This window comes from Arachis stenosperma, chromosome 3 (genome assembly GCF_014773155.1).
Source record: "Arachis stenosperma cultivar V10309 chromosome 3, arast.V10309.gnm1.PFL2, whole genome shotgun sequence".
Lineage (NCBI taxonomy): Eukaryota > Viridiplantae > Streptophyta > Magnoliopsida > Fabales > Fabaceae > Arachis > Arachis stenosperma.
In genome coordinates, this window is record NC_080379.1 from 170,102,730 (window position 1) to 170,115,062 (window position 12,333).

At 33.2% G+C, this 12,333-nt stretch overlaps 1 protein-coding gene across 1 annotated transcript; it reads right to left on the reverse strand.

Annotated features, from left to right (window-relative positions):
- Positions 1-1,915: 1,915 nt before the first annotated feature.
- On the reverse strand, positions 1,916-6,813 carry LOC130967431 (probable LRR receptor-like serine/threonine-protein kinase At1g67720). The gene is made up of 15 exons (XM_057892284.1): positions 6,597-6,813; positions 5,943-6,486; positions 5,346-5,857; positions 5,104-5,233; positions 4,775-4,846; positions 4,609-4,677; positions 4,468-4,539; positions 4,255-4,323; positions 3,975-4,129; positions 3,638-3,888; positions 3,331-3,457; positions 3,176-3,241; positions 2,908-3,094; positions 2,687-2,819; positions 1,916-2,592 (listed from the first exon to the last, which is right to left on the reverse strand). Exons 1-15 carry the CDS (start codon positions 6,688-6,690, stop codon positions 2,257-2,259), a joined length of 2,817 nt encoding a protein of 938 aa, XP_057748267.1. The 5' UTR covers positions 6,691-6,813; the 3' UTR covers positions 1,916-2,256.
- Between the last annotated feature and the right edge of the window lie 5,520 nt (positions 6,814-12,333).

The window sequence follows — 12,333 nt, forward strand, 5'->3', positions numbered from 1 at the left end:
GGCTGCACTTGTTTTTGGACAAAATCGATTTAGATAATTAGATTATTTAACTAAACATCTTATAATTAATAAATATATTTTATATAAACATAAATATTTATTATAAAAAAGATTATAATTATAAAATATTTTAAAATCTTTTTATTTTAATAATTTTATATATTTATTTTTTGTACATCGGTATTTATTTTCGTTTTTTATACTAATACTTAAATTTTATTTATTTTTATAAGTTATATCTATTTATATATTTGTATAATAATTATTTATTTATAAGATGAATATAAAATCAACATAAAAAGAAAGCGTTTATCTAATAATTTTTTTCGTAACCTATGTATGTCTTGTTATAAACAATTTAATTCATCTTAGTTGACTCATTTGAAATATTTAGCTAAGAATAATATCACATATCTAAGTATTTTTTTAATTAAGTCTACTAAAGTTAGTCTAACATCAATAATATAAAAATCAATTATCAGTAATATTATTTTAAATTTTATTATTTAACTTAATTAAACTTAATTTATAAAAAAATATAGATACGTAATATTACTCTTTTTATATCTTTGATCATACATATACACAAATTTTAGATCACTACCTGTACTGCTATATGATTTTTTTCAAATATTTATTGATATAGTTGCTTCGATTTACCTTCACAATTATACTATATCACATCACATGGTAAATCAAATTTATTTGTTTTGATTTAGCAAGCGTTAATTCAAATATAGTTTGACATCTTATTAAATCGAATTCGATTTATATATAATTACTATGTATTTTAGTAATTTGAATTTGTTGATTCGATTTATACAATCGAATTTAATTGATTCAATTTATATAAAATTATTTAAGATATGACATATAATTAATTTTAATTTTAGATATCTAATTTTAATTCTCATTTATTTTAATAGCGTGAATTACTAGTAATTTTAAAAGTGTATCTAATTATATAATATTTTTGCGTAAATGATTATCAAAAAAATAAATGTAATTATGTAATTATATAAAATACTTTATTTTATCAATACATTAAAATTAAACTCGTAAAAATAAAAGGGAGGAGAATTGGAAACTAACAAGTAACAAGCATTATTTCCTCCTGCCTTCTTTTTCTTTCTTTCTTTTGAAAAAAAAAAAAAAAAGAGGGATGGTCTATAACTCATTATGCTAGCAAGTTTGCCAATGTTAGAAGGAATTTAATGGAGTCAATTAAGCTAGCAATAAGATGCTGCTCATGTGGCACATTAGATTAGATAATTGTTCAAAAGATTAGAGATTGAAGAAATGTTACACATGTATGTATTTTTTTTTTGTTCTTTATAATTATGTAGCTTATCCTAATCCCCTTATGTTGAAGAGCAGAAAACACAACTATGTTATCACCTGTTTGAAGCAAATTAGATTAAATATTCGGATAAAGGAACATTAATTATTATCATCATTAACATTGAATTATAATGGACTCATACATAGTTACGTGTAGGTACAGGAAAGGTGCTCAAACAATCCATCAAAGTAGGGCAAAATCTTAATCTATCCTAAGAAGATTCTGGATCACAAATATGATTTCTCCATGTTATATTCGTTGCTGTTTCAATTTTCAAACAGTGATTAATGTTGTCAATTATTCGTCGTCAGAAAAAAGAAAAAAGAAAAAAGAAAAAGGAGTTAGTTATAGGGCTTCAATAAGTTGAGACAACACGACACCACAAGGGTCCAAGTCCAACCCAACACAACACACAGGTTGGTTTGGTGAGGCCATAAAGTTTGTTTCTTGCAACTTGCAAGTGAGATTTTAGTTGATTGACTAAAATCTTTAAATATGTGTGTGAGTGTGTGATATAATACATAAAATTGAGAATTGTTCAATCCATCCGATCAAAAGAATTGTTTTTTTTTGCTTGTCACTATTCATTTCATAAAATGTCAATTTTTCCAAATTGATATTTGATGCCATCTTATCTTTTATTCTATTTGCCTATTTGGTCAATCATGTGTGTCCCTTAGTTTTGGATCATAAATCTCCTTCAACCAACACACAAAGATATGCTTATGTTAATTGATCCTAATTGATTAATTGCTGTCTCAAATTTAACAATATAATCAAATTTAAATTGCTCATTTATTCTTGCAACTAGCCAAATACTAAAATAGAAGAATTAGGGTTTGTCATTCACTATGTTGTAACTGTATGGATGGTGTTTGACATAATGCCTGATAGGATTACTGATTACTACTCATTTATCTTGCTGATGGGAGGCAGCCACTTGAGGAGTCAGGACTCTCAATTTCAAGAAAGCTTGTGAGTAAAGTTTTCCTAGAAGACTGTGGTTTTCCTGAAGTTGAAGATGATGATGATGATGTTGATTTTAGCTTATTTTGTGCTTCTTTTTCAATCTTGGTAGCATCTTGTATAGCCAAAATGACTTCTTGCATCCTTGGCCTTGATGCACCATGCTGTTGCACACATTGCATTGCAATCTCAACAACCCTCCAAATGGATTCAATCTTCGCATTCCCTGCTATACAAGGGTCAATCATCCTCATTACATCGCCTTTTCGGATTAAAGGTCTTGCCTGCAAAATTTTCATTTTCATCTACCATTAATTCTTTAGCTGAAATCCATAATGTTAAAGAAAGACAAGTTAAATCATTCAAAATAATATATACCCAGTGAACAATATTCATATCATCACCATAATCTTCTGGTGACACAGGTTTTCTTCCAGATATCAGTTCTAGAAGAACAACTCCAAAACTATACACATCACTCTTTTCTGTCAACTGTTGATTTGCATAGTACCTGCTTATAGACAAAGTACAAACTCGGTTCAGAACATTCAGAAGTAAAGAAATTATTGATCATAAGAATTTGAGACCCCATGGCTTACTCAGGATCAAGGTAACCTATGGTTCCCCTTGCAATGCTTGATATGTGAGTTAAATCTTCTTCGGCTAGCCTAGAGAGTCCAAAATCTGACACTTTTGCTCTCATATTGATGTCTAAAAGAATATTGCTGGTCTTTACATCTCGGTGAATGATGCTGGGATTGCATCCTGTGTGCAAGTATTCAAGACCTGTAGAAAACAAGTCTGTTTGTTCAACTGTTAACTTGGAAGAACTTACATGGACTGAGAAAGGTAATTTTACTACTGAACCTTTGGCTGCATCTTCTGCAATTCGAAGTCGAGTTAGCCAGTCTAAATTCTTTTGCTTGGAAGGTTCTGTGAAAACATTGGAAACACATGTCATGGGACAATTTGTAGTGCTAAATAAACAGATTAAAAGAAAACGTAGGATTTAGTTGTTAGACCATGAAGGTGATCCCTTAAAGTGCCATTGTGCATATACTCATAAACCAGAATATGCTGATATTCTTCTTCACAGTATCCAATCAGAGGAACCAAGTTCCTGTGATGAATTCTTGATAAGAGGGCTACCTGCATTTGTTATTCTACAATCAAAGGTCTGAAAATTAAGAATTTCATATATTCTCGTAGTTTCTCTTGTCTATTTGTGGAGAATGCCATGCTAATAAGAAAATATACTGAATACAACTCCTTTGGTTGAACTGCATTTCTGCAGGTAGAAAATTTCTTTGTAACTGAATTGAAGTCCACCTCATTAACAAATTGGCGGTTCCCATGGCTGGATGAATCAGTCATAGTCTTAACTGCAACCTCTTTTCCATCTTTCATTCTCCCATAATAAACAGATCCAAAGCTTCCTTTGCCAATTTTCTTCGAAAAATCATCAGTAGCTTCTTTCAAATCTGAGAGTGCTATATAGCAAGTGGTACCTTCATCCGTTAAATTTCCTCGAACCAATGAATATGCAGTTGAAGGTTTAGTGCTTTTGTGTGCAGAAACACCTGCTGGACATGAGAATGCTAAGTTAAAAAAATTGTAGTTAAAAAAAAGAGCTTAAATAGTATCGACTTTGAATTGACCAACTAGCCTTTTTGTCTCGTTCGAGATTTCCTTCTCTGCAGCAGTAGTAACAAAGTACCTATGAACAATAGTAATAGAATTGCTAGTACTCCAATTGAAATTCCAAGTATCAACTTGAAATGCTTCTTGTTCCCTCTATGTAGTCCAATATTTCCATCATAGCTAGAAGATAGAATAATTGTGATTACAAGACTAGCTGAAAAGATCATTCTATCATACAATTGTGGATCATAATCTAATCTTACATTGAAATACAAGAAAGATTTGCTGTTGCTAAGGATACTTACTTGAAAACAAATTTTCCAGATATTAATCTTGCTGGTATTTCCCCACTAAAGGAATTATTCTGTATGAACCTGCCAGAAATTCACAATTCTGGTATGATTGATAAAAATACGAAGATAATTATATCGTATTTCGAATGAGAAAGAATTGGAAATAATTTGATCCATAAATCGAAGTTTGAAAGGAGAAACATCCATGAAGATAAGTATACATACAGTGCTTGTAAACTTGGCAAACTACCCAGGTAAGATGGTAGAGGACCAGTCAATTTGTTGTTTTCTAAATGGCTGCAAGAGTCATCAGTTGACAAAATGAAAAGAAACTTAAGAAAAGAAATAAAAAAAGAAGGAACTTACACAATCTTTAGATTTATAAGATTGCTCATGTCAGGTAGTGTTCCTGTAAGTGAGTTTCCATCTAACCACCTGAGTGAATAGGATTATATTACAAGGAAAACCAGTAAGGAAAAAAACTAAAGCAAATTTTTATTTTTTATTTTTTTAAATATAATGATGTACTTACAACTCTGTCAAAGCATCCATGTTATTCAGTTCAGGTGGGATTTCACCTGTCAAATTCCTTCTTGATAGAACTCTAAAATAAGTAGTTGGAATTTGTAAAATTGTAGTCAGTTTCAACTTCCGGTATATATTAAATAAGCAAAATGTGATGTCAACTTTTGAAATATATGATGATGATTTTCCATTATAGTGCTTCCGAATTTACTCCAACTGTGTAGAAATGTTCATAACAGATAGCCCATTCTACAATACTGAGTTAATATGGCAATTCACTTGATTAATGTTGGAATGGAACAAAATTTTCAACACAAAAAAGATTGAAGATGTTACATTTTTGAAATTCTTGGAGGTGTAGTGGCACTGCAATTTATCCACTCCCAGGGAGTTGGAACACAAGGATCACCTTCATTGAATTGCAAACTTTCAGCAGACGCCAATCGCAATGCATTTACAACAGTTGCTGCAAAATGAAAATAAGAGTATAAATCATTTCAATGGAACAACCAAGTAATCTGCATGTTCCATACAAGCAATGCTATATGTGCAATTGTATACTGATATCAGTAACTTACAATCTTGCCTGTCAGTCTTTGAAGCAATCCGTACATATTTGCTTATTTCCATTGCATTAAGGAGAGGTCCTCGAGTAGAATCCGGGGTTGCAACAAAGTTGAATGACAGAACAAAATCCAGACTCACATTCATGTAACTTGGTTCATAAAGAATGTAGCTACCATTGACATTCTCAGCAATGTTAACAACTGCATTGCTATAGTCAGGTATATAAGGCTGCTTCAACTTGAATTTCCGAACCTCATTCTTACCAAGATCTTCAATCTCTGCAAAATACGCGTATGCGCGAGCATTGGCAGGGAAATCCTCTAAATTCAATCTATAGCTAAGTACTCCTTTGGTGCCAACAACTGCAGTTTGCATAACTCTAACAGGCGGATACTCTCTTGTCCCTATATCTATGTTCCTTGTAGTACTAATTCTCTCTGTTCCGGGCGCCACCCCTACAAGAAAATTTTGCCTTCTAGCAAGATCAGAATCCCAAATTCTATCATATGGATCATCCGGGTACCTGACATTAATACAAAGATTAAATCAAGACCATGCTTAACCAAGCTGCAATATTTCAAACACTTTAAGGCTACAAGGCTCCACACCTGAGAGATGCCTCACTTGGAGCACCAAAATTGATTCTTGCAGCTACTTTCAAGTAGTAGTTATCCTCATAATCAGTGGCATACATAGAAAGATTCAAGGGTCTAAGCTCAAGAGTAGATATAAAAGGAGAACCAGTTGTGGCACAACACATGCAAACATCAATGGAACTTGTGGGTGCCCTTATAATCATTTCTTCAATATACACTCTTTTAGCATCATATATAGAGATAGTGGCCCATTTTGTTGCATCCAAATAGAGCTGAAACTGAGGGTATGTGCCTCCATTTTTCAGCATTCCATATTGAAATGTTGCTCTAACAAGATACCTTCTTCTCTCAACTGTGCTTAGTGTGTAACAATGTTTCTTGCTGTCAATGGGAAAGTCTCGGCGCGTTCGATACTGAACCATGGTTCCTCCATTTGGAGCATCTTCTACTTCCACTGGAGTTCCATGGTGCATCATGTCAGAGTCTGAAATCCATGACAACCCTGAGCTTCCATCAGTGTAGTTACTTTTCCCTCCACAATCAATGCTAACAAATTCTGCATGACATGGTTTCAAATGAATAAATAAACTGATGAAGTTTCATGTTTCAATAGTTTTTCCTTCAACTGAGAATTCAATTGAGGAGCATAAGACTAAAGAAAATTACCTTCAAGTTGTGAAACAGAAAGTGGAGTCAGTATAAGAAGTATTATACTCAGGAAGAGAGAAAATAAATCCATAGAGGTAAAGCAAGACAACATAGGAAATCTTTGATTCAAGAATGTTTTAAGTGATTGATTATGTTAACAGTTAATATCTGTCAGTTCAGTATCTTCAACTGCCATGTCCCAATAATTACATTTCAACTTTTCTCTGATTGATAAGTTTGGTTGATTGTTCATTCACGTTCTTATATCTTTATCATTTGGGGTTAGGAATCTTGTTTTTTCATTTTAGGCTCAACTTTTCTTTTCTCCTTTTTTTCCCATTCTGAAAAAGTGACACAAAAGTCCACAAGCTACAAAGTGAGAAAAAGATATATAGCATTTTTGGATCAATCCACTTGTTATTGTAAGAAAAGTCCAAATTTAATTTTTCCTGGTTATCAAATTTGTCTTGGGCGCCATGGGACAAGAAGAAGACATTTATATGATGGTAAGATTTGGTATCTCCTTAGATATTTTAATAGTTTTTTAGACAGAATTCAAACCACCCTTTGAATTTTTTGGTATAATTTGGTGATATAACATGAATTAAAGGGAGGAACAACATAACTGTGATTAAAGGATGACAAATACAAATGATTAAAAGTGGAGGTAGGTGATTAGAATGGAAGGGGGCTTAAATTTAGGCACTTTACTTCCTTTAATTAGTGCTTTATCAGAGCGCATAAACTTAGTGAAATTGTATAAATAAATAACTTTGAACAATGTTGTGCTCTCTCTGCTTTCTAGAGTTTGAAAAAGTATGCATGTCATGTGTGGCCTTGGTATCAACACTGTGGCCTGGGTCCCCTCTCCCCTCTCTCTCAAATCTCAATGCAATCAATTCCATGGGTTCCATCATCTTCTTTACAAGTATCCAAATTTCATTATTAAAAATTTCATGAGCACCCTCACAGGATTTAAAGTCTCAAACTCAAGACTTTTTAAAAAAGGGATGAGCTTATCTACTACTCAACTAATTTAATATTGGTTCATAAGGTTAAATGTAACATAACTAAGAATATATATATATATATATATATATATATATATATATATATATATATATATATATTCAACCATATTACATATTTATTTAAACTATAATAATTATAATTGAGATTTTCACGTAGACATGTTTTTCAGTTGCAACATGCAATCAGAGAAAGACAAGTTGCAGAATATCTTCTGTTGTTTCCTCCCGAATCCTGAGATTTTCCCCACATACACAGAACAGAGTTATTTGGCCATGCATTCAGCATAGCTTCTTCTTCAAGCAATAAATAAATAAATAAAATGGAAAATTTAATAAGAGATGTTGAGTCACTGTAAAAAGAAAAAGTAAAATTCTTTTTTTGGTTTGAAGCCAACAAAAATGGTTATAGGTTACAAGTGATACAAGTAAAGTATGATGAAATTTTAAGAAAATTAAAGAACATTATAGAATTTAAGCTTGGTTTAGAATTAAGTATAATGCAAATGATTCTTGTCAAATTAAAGGACTCATGAAACTACTTGTAAGTTGTCCAACTTGCATAATCAAAGTTCTAGTAAAAATTTGCAACTTGAAGATAAATTAGCTTAATTGCAATCTTTGACTTAGTCAAATAATGAGTTGTTACATAAATTAATATTTATCAACTTATCATACAACTTGATAAAGATGAATGTAAAATAAGACTCTAGTACACACACTTGTGCAATTTGCGTGCGTTTAGTTTGTGTCCATGTATACCAAGGACAGTGGTACATGTCTATTGTTTGTTTGCTGAAACACAAATTTTTAATGGACACTGTCACACAAAAGTGTACATAAAATACATGTTTTCAGTGTCACTCATTTGAGTTGAGATATTGAGACACAATTGATTAGACACAAATTTTACATTTTTATCCCTTCTTTTTTTTAAAATACCAATTATGTACCTTAACCCTAACCTCCTTTTTCTCCATTATCTTCTTCATTCTGAGTTTCTAACTCCAGAAAGGCAGAAACCTTTCAACATCCAGATACCTTCTTCCTTTTCCCTTCTCTTTCCTCCATCCTCCTTCTTCTATTGTTGTGTCCCTCCCTCCTCCCTCCTCCCTCCTCCCTCCTTCATCTTCTTCTGTCACTATCCTCTTCCCTCCATCACTCCTCTCTCTACTACCGCCTCCACTCTTTGCCACTCATCCAGATCTGTCGCCTACTACTGCAACATTTGCAGCACCGTCGCCATGCAGTTCTCACATAACAAAAAAATCGCAGTGGCATCACCGTCTAACGAGATAGCAAGTCGCAGCACCGTCGCAGCGCTGTCATCGTCCACCTCTCGTGACCTAGCAACTCACAGTATCGTTGTCATCCACCTCTTGCAACCCAACATCTCACAGCACCTACCCCTTCTAACATAGGAACACTCGTAGTGCTGTGCTGTTCGCCTTCCTCCGTTTTACAACTCCCACCACCTTCCAGTTACTCGCAGCCGCTACTATCTTCTTCTGCCCTTCTATTATTGTCAGCGCCATCTCTCAATCTCTTGAATTTTTTTTTAATTTTGGTTTATTATCACTATGATTGTTGGCTTGCCTCTCTTTCTCTCATTTTTTTTGAGATAGATAAATGATTATTGTTAAAAAATTTATCATAATTTTTTTGTTAGTTATATGTAAATGATGATGATGAATTTGATATTGGTATTAATGATGGTTATAGATGATGGTGGTAATTGTAAATGCTGATATTGGTGGTGGTAATGGTGTTACGGATGAGGATAAATTTGGTATGTTGATATGAATGTATATTAGTGTATTGTTATGTATATTGTTATCAAATACAATAAAAAAATCTATGTATATTTATGTCTATGTATTGTTATGTCTTTGTGTTTTTATCCATTACTTTGTGTCTTTGTTACCAAAAGGAGCCTTTGTGCACAACTTGATCAACTTGTAAACCAAATGCACGTCCACAAAATTATATATAGGGGGTTAAAGCATTTGTTAATGTATGACATATTTTGCATAGAATTAGTGAGTGAAACTTAGAGAAAAAAGTAGTAAGGTCTTTCATATGTGTAATCCCTTTGCATGAATTTCCATAATATGTAAAAGAGTATTATAGACTTCTCTATATATTGTGAGAGATTGTAATTTCACCACTTTGTCATATTATTTTCACTATTGTCTATATTCTTATTATGTTCTATTTATTTTTTCGTTCGCAAATTTTAGTTGCGTTATTTAGTCTCTATTAACTCTAGTACCTAACAGTAGTATCAGAATTTTAGGTTCTTAATCTTCCGCTGCAAAAGGACAAGTTAGTGTCAAAACCATGGCAACAAAATTTAAGATCGAGAAATTAAGTGGGATAACTTTTTCCTTTGGAAACTGAAGATCAAGAAAATTTTGAGAAAAGATAATTGCTTAGAAGCAATAGAAGGTAGGCCTACCAGCACTCCTGATGACAAGTGGAAAGAGATGGAGGGAAACGCCGTTGCCAATTTACACTTGGCTATGGCAGATTCTGTATTGTCAAGCATCTCCGAGAAACAGACAACAAAAGAGATTTGGGAGGTACTCACTAAGCTGTACGAGGTAAAGTTACTTCACAACAAGATATTCATGAAAAAAAAGCTCTATACTCTTCGTATGAGTGAATCCACATCAGTAAAGGATCACATCAACAATCTTAATACTATATTTTTGCAACTGACATACATGAAGTGTCAAATTGTAGAAAATAAACATGGTGAACTTCTTCTCCAAAATTTACCAGACTTGTATTATTAACATCACAAATAACAATATTATTGATCAATTTCGATTTGATGATGTTGCTGCCATTATTCTTAAAGAAGAAAGCAGGCACAAAAATAAAGATGATCGAACGAAAAATTCAAAGCAAATAGAAATTTTGTCGGTGATGAGAGGCAATGGAATGTGGCTCTAGTGGGAGTCAAAGTCGTGGTAGATTAAGGTCTTAAAAGAAGAACCTTACTTGTTACAATTGTGGCAAGAAAGGACACTTGAAGAAAGATTGTTGGTTCAACAAGAAGAGCATGAAAATGTCTTGCGCATCGAAGCTGCTATTAGTCATGAAGACAATAAACTACTAGTTGATGTTTGGCTATTGGATTGTACAGTAACATATCACATAACTCCACATCATGAGTCGTTTAGCACTTATGAACCCATTTCAAAAGGATTTTTACTCATAGGAGATGATCATGCCTTAGAAATTGTGAAAATTGGTACCATCAAAATTAAGATGTTTGATGGTTCCATCCATACGATTCAAGGTGTAAGACATGTGAATGGCCTGGGAAAAAATTTGTTATCCGTTGGGCTATTAGATTCTCAAGGGTACAAGATTAATATTGAAAGTGGATCGTTGAAGGTGACTAATAGTGCTCCTGTGATCATGAAGACAAAACGGCTAACAACCAATCTCTACATGCTTTCTGGAGATACAGTTTGAGATGCAGAAGCATCAGTTGTATCTGCAGATCAAGAAAATACAACGATGTTGTGGCATCCCAAATCAGGCAATATGTCAGAACGTGATCTACAAATTTTTGCATAACGTAATCTCCTTCTAGGGCTTAAAACAGTGAATCTACCTTTCTGTGAGCACTGTGTGACAAGCAAGTAGTATAAATTGAAGTTTGAAAGATCAACCGCTAGAAGTAAGCACATACTAGACTTGATTCATTCTAATTTATGACAATCACCAGAATTATCACTAGGAGGAGCAAAATATTTTGTCTCCTTCATAGAAGAGTGTGGGTATTCCCCATCAAGAAGGAGTCAGATGTGTTTCCAGTATTCAAGGAATTTAAAGCGCAAATAGAGCTTGAAACTGGGAAGAAAATAAAGTGTTTGAGAACAAACAATATAGGAGAATACACTGATGGTGATTTTATTGCATTTTGCAAGAACGAGGGTATTCAGAGGCAATTCACAGTTGTATGTACACCTCAACAAAATGGTGTTGCTGAGTGGATGAGTAGAACTCTTCTAGAAAGAATTCGAGCTATGTTACAAACTACAGGATTAGCCAAGTCTTTCTGGCCAGAAGCAGTTAAAACAGCATGCTACGTGATTAATATATCACCGTCAATTGGGTTAAAAACTCCAATGGAGATGTGACAAAGTAAGCCACCTGATTATTCTTCTCTCTATATGTTTAGATGTCCTGTTTATGTGATATTCAATACCCAAGAAAGAACAAAACTTGATCCTAAATCAAGAAAGTGTATCTTCTTGGGCTATGCTAGCAATGTAAATGGGTATCGTTTGTGGGAGCCCACTGTCCACAAAGTTATTATCAGTAGAGATATTATATTTGCTGAAAATGAGTTATGCAAAAGGAGCAAGAAAATAACAGTAGCACTGAAAAACTACTACAATACATGAATGATAAGTCTAGAGAAAAAGACTCTTCTAAAGCAGAACCTGAGCAAGTTGAATAAGGACTAAGTAAAGCTCGCAGAATTGAAAAAACCATCATGGCATGCCAACTATGTCATGACTTGCTATGATTCATATTGTTTTGTTATTGAAGATGGAGAACCATCAACCTTTCAAGAGGCTATTGAAAGTCCAGATTCTTCTTTATGGATGACAGCCATGCAAGAAAGAATGGAAGCATTACGCAGAAATAAGACGTGGGAGCTTAGCTTGTCCTACTCCCGAACAAAAGGAAAGCAATTAGTAACA

Coding starts and splice junctions, on each gene's coding strand:
- LOC130967431 (XM_057892284.1), bottom strand. CDS start 6,690: ATGTTGTCTTGCTTTACCTCTATGGATTTATTTTCTCTCTTCCTGAGT. Junction 4,678..4,774: donor ATGGATGCTTTGACAGAGTT/GTAAGTACATCA, acceptor CTATTCACTCAG/GTGGTTAGATGGAAACTCAC. Junction 4,130..4,254: donor TCTGGAAAATTTGTTTTCAA/GTAAGTATCCTT, acceptor TCTATCTTCTAG/CTATGATGGAAATATTGGAC.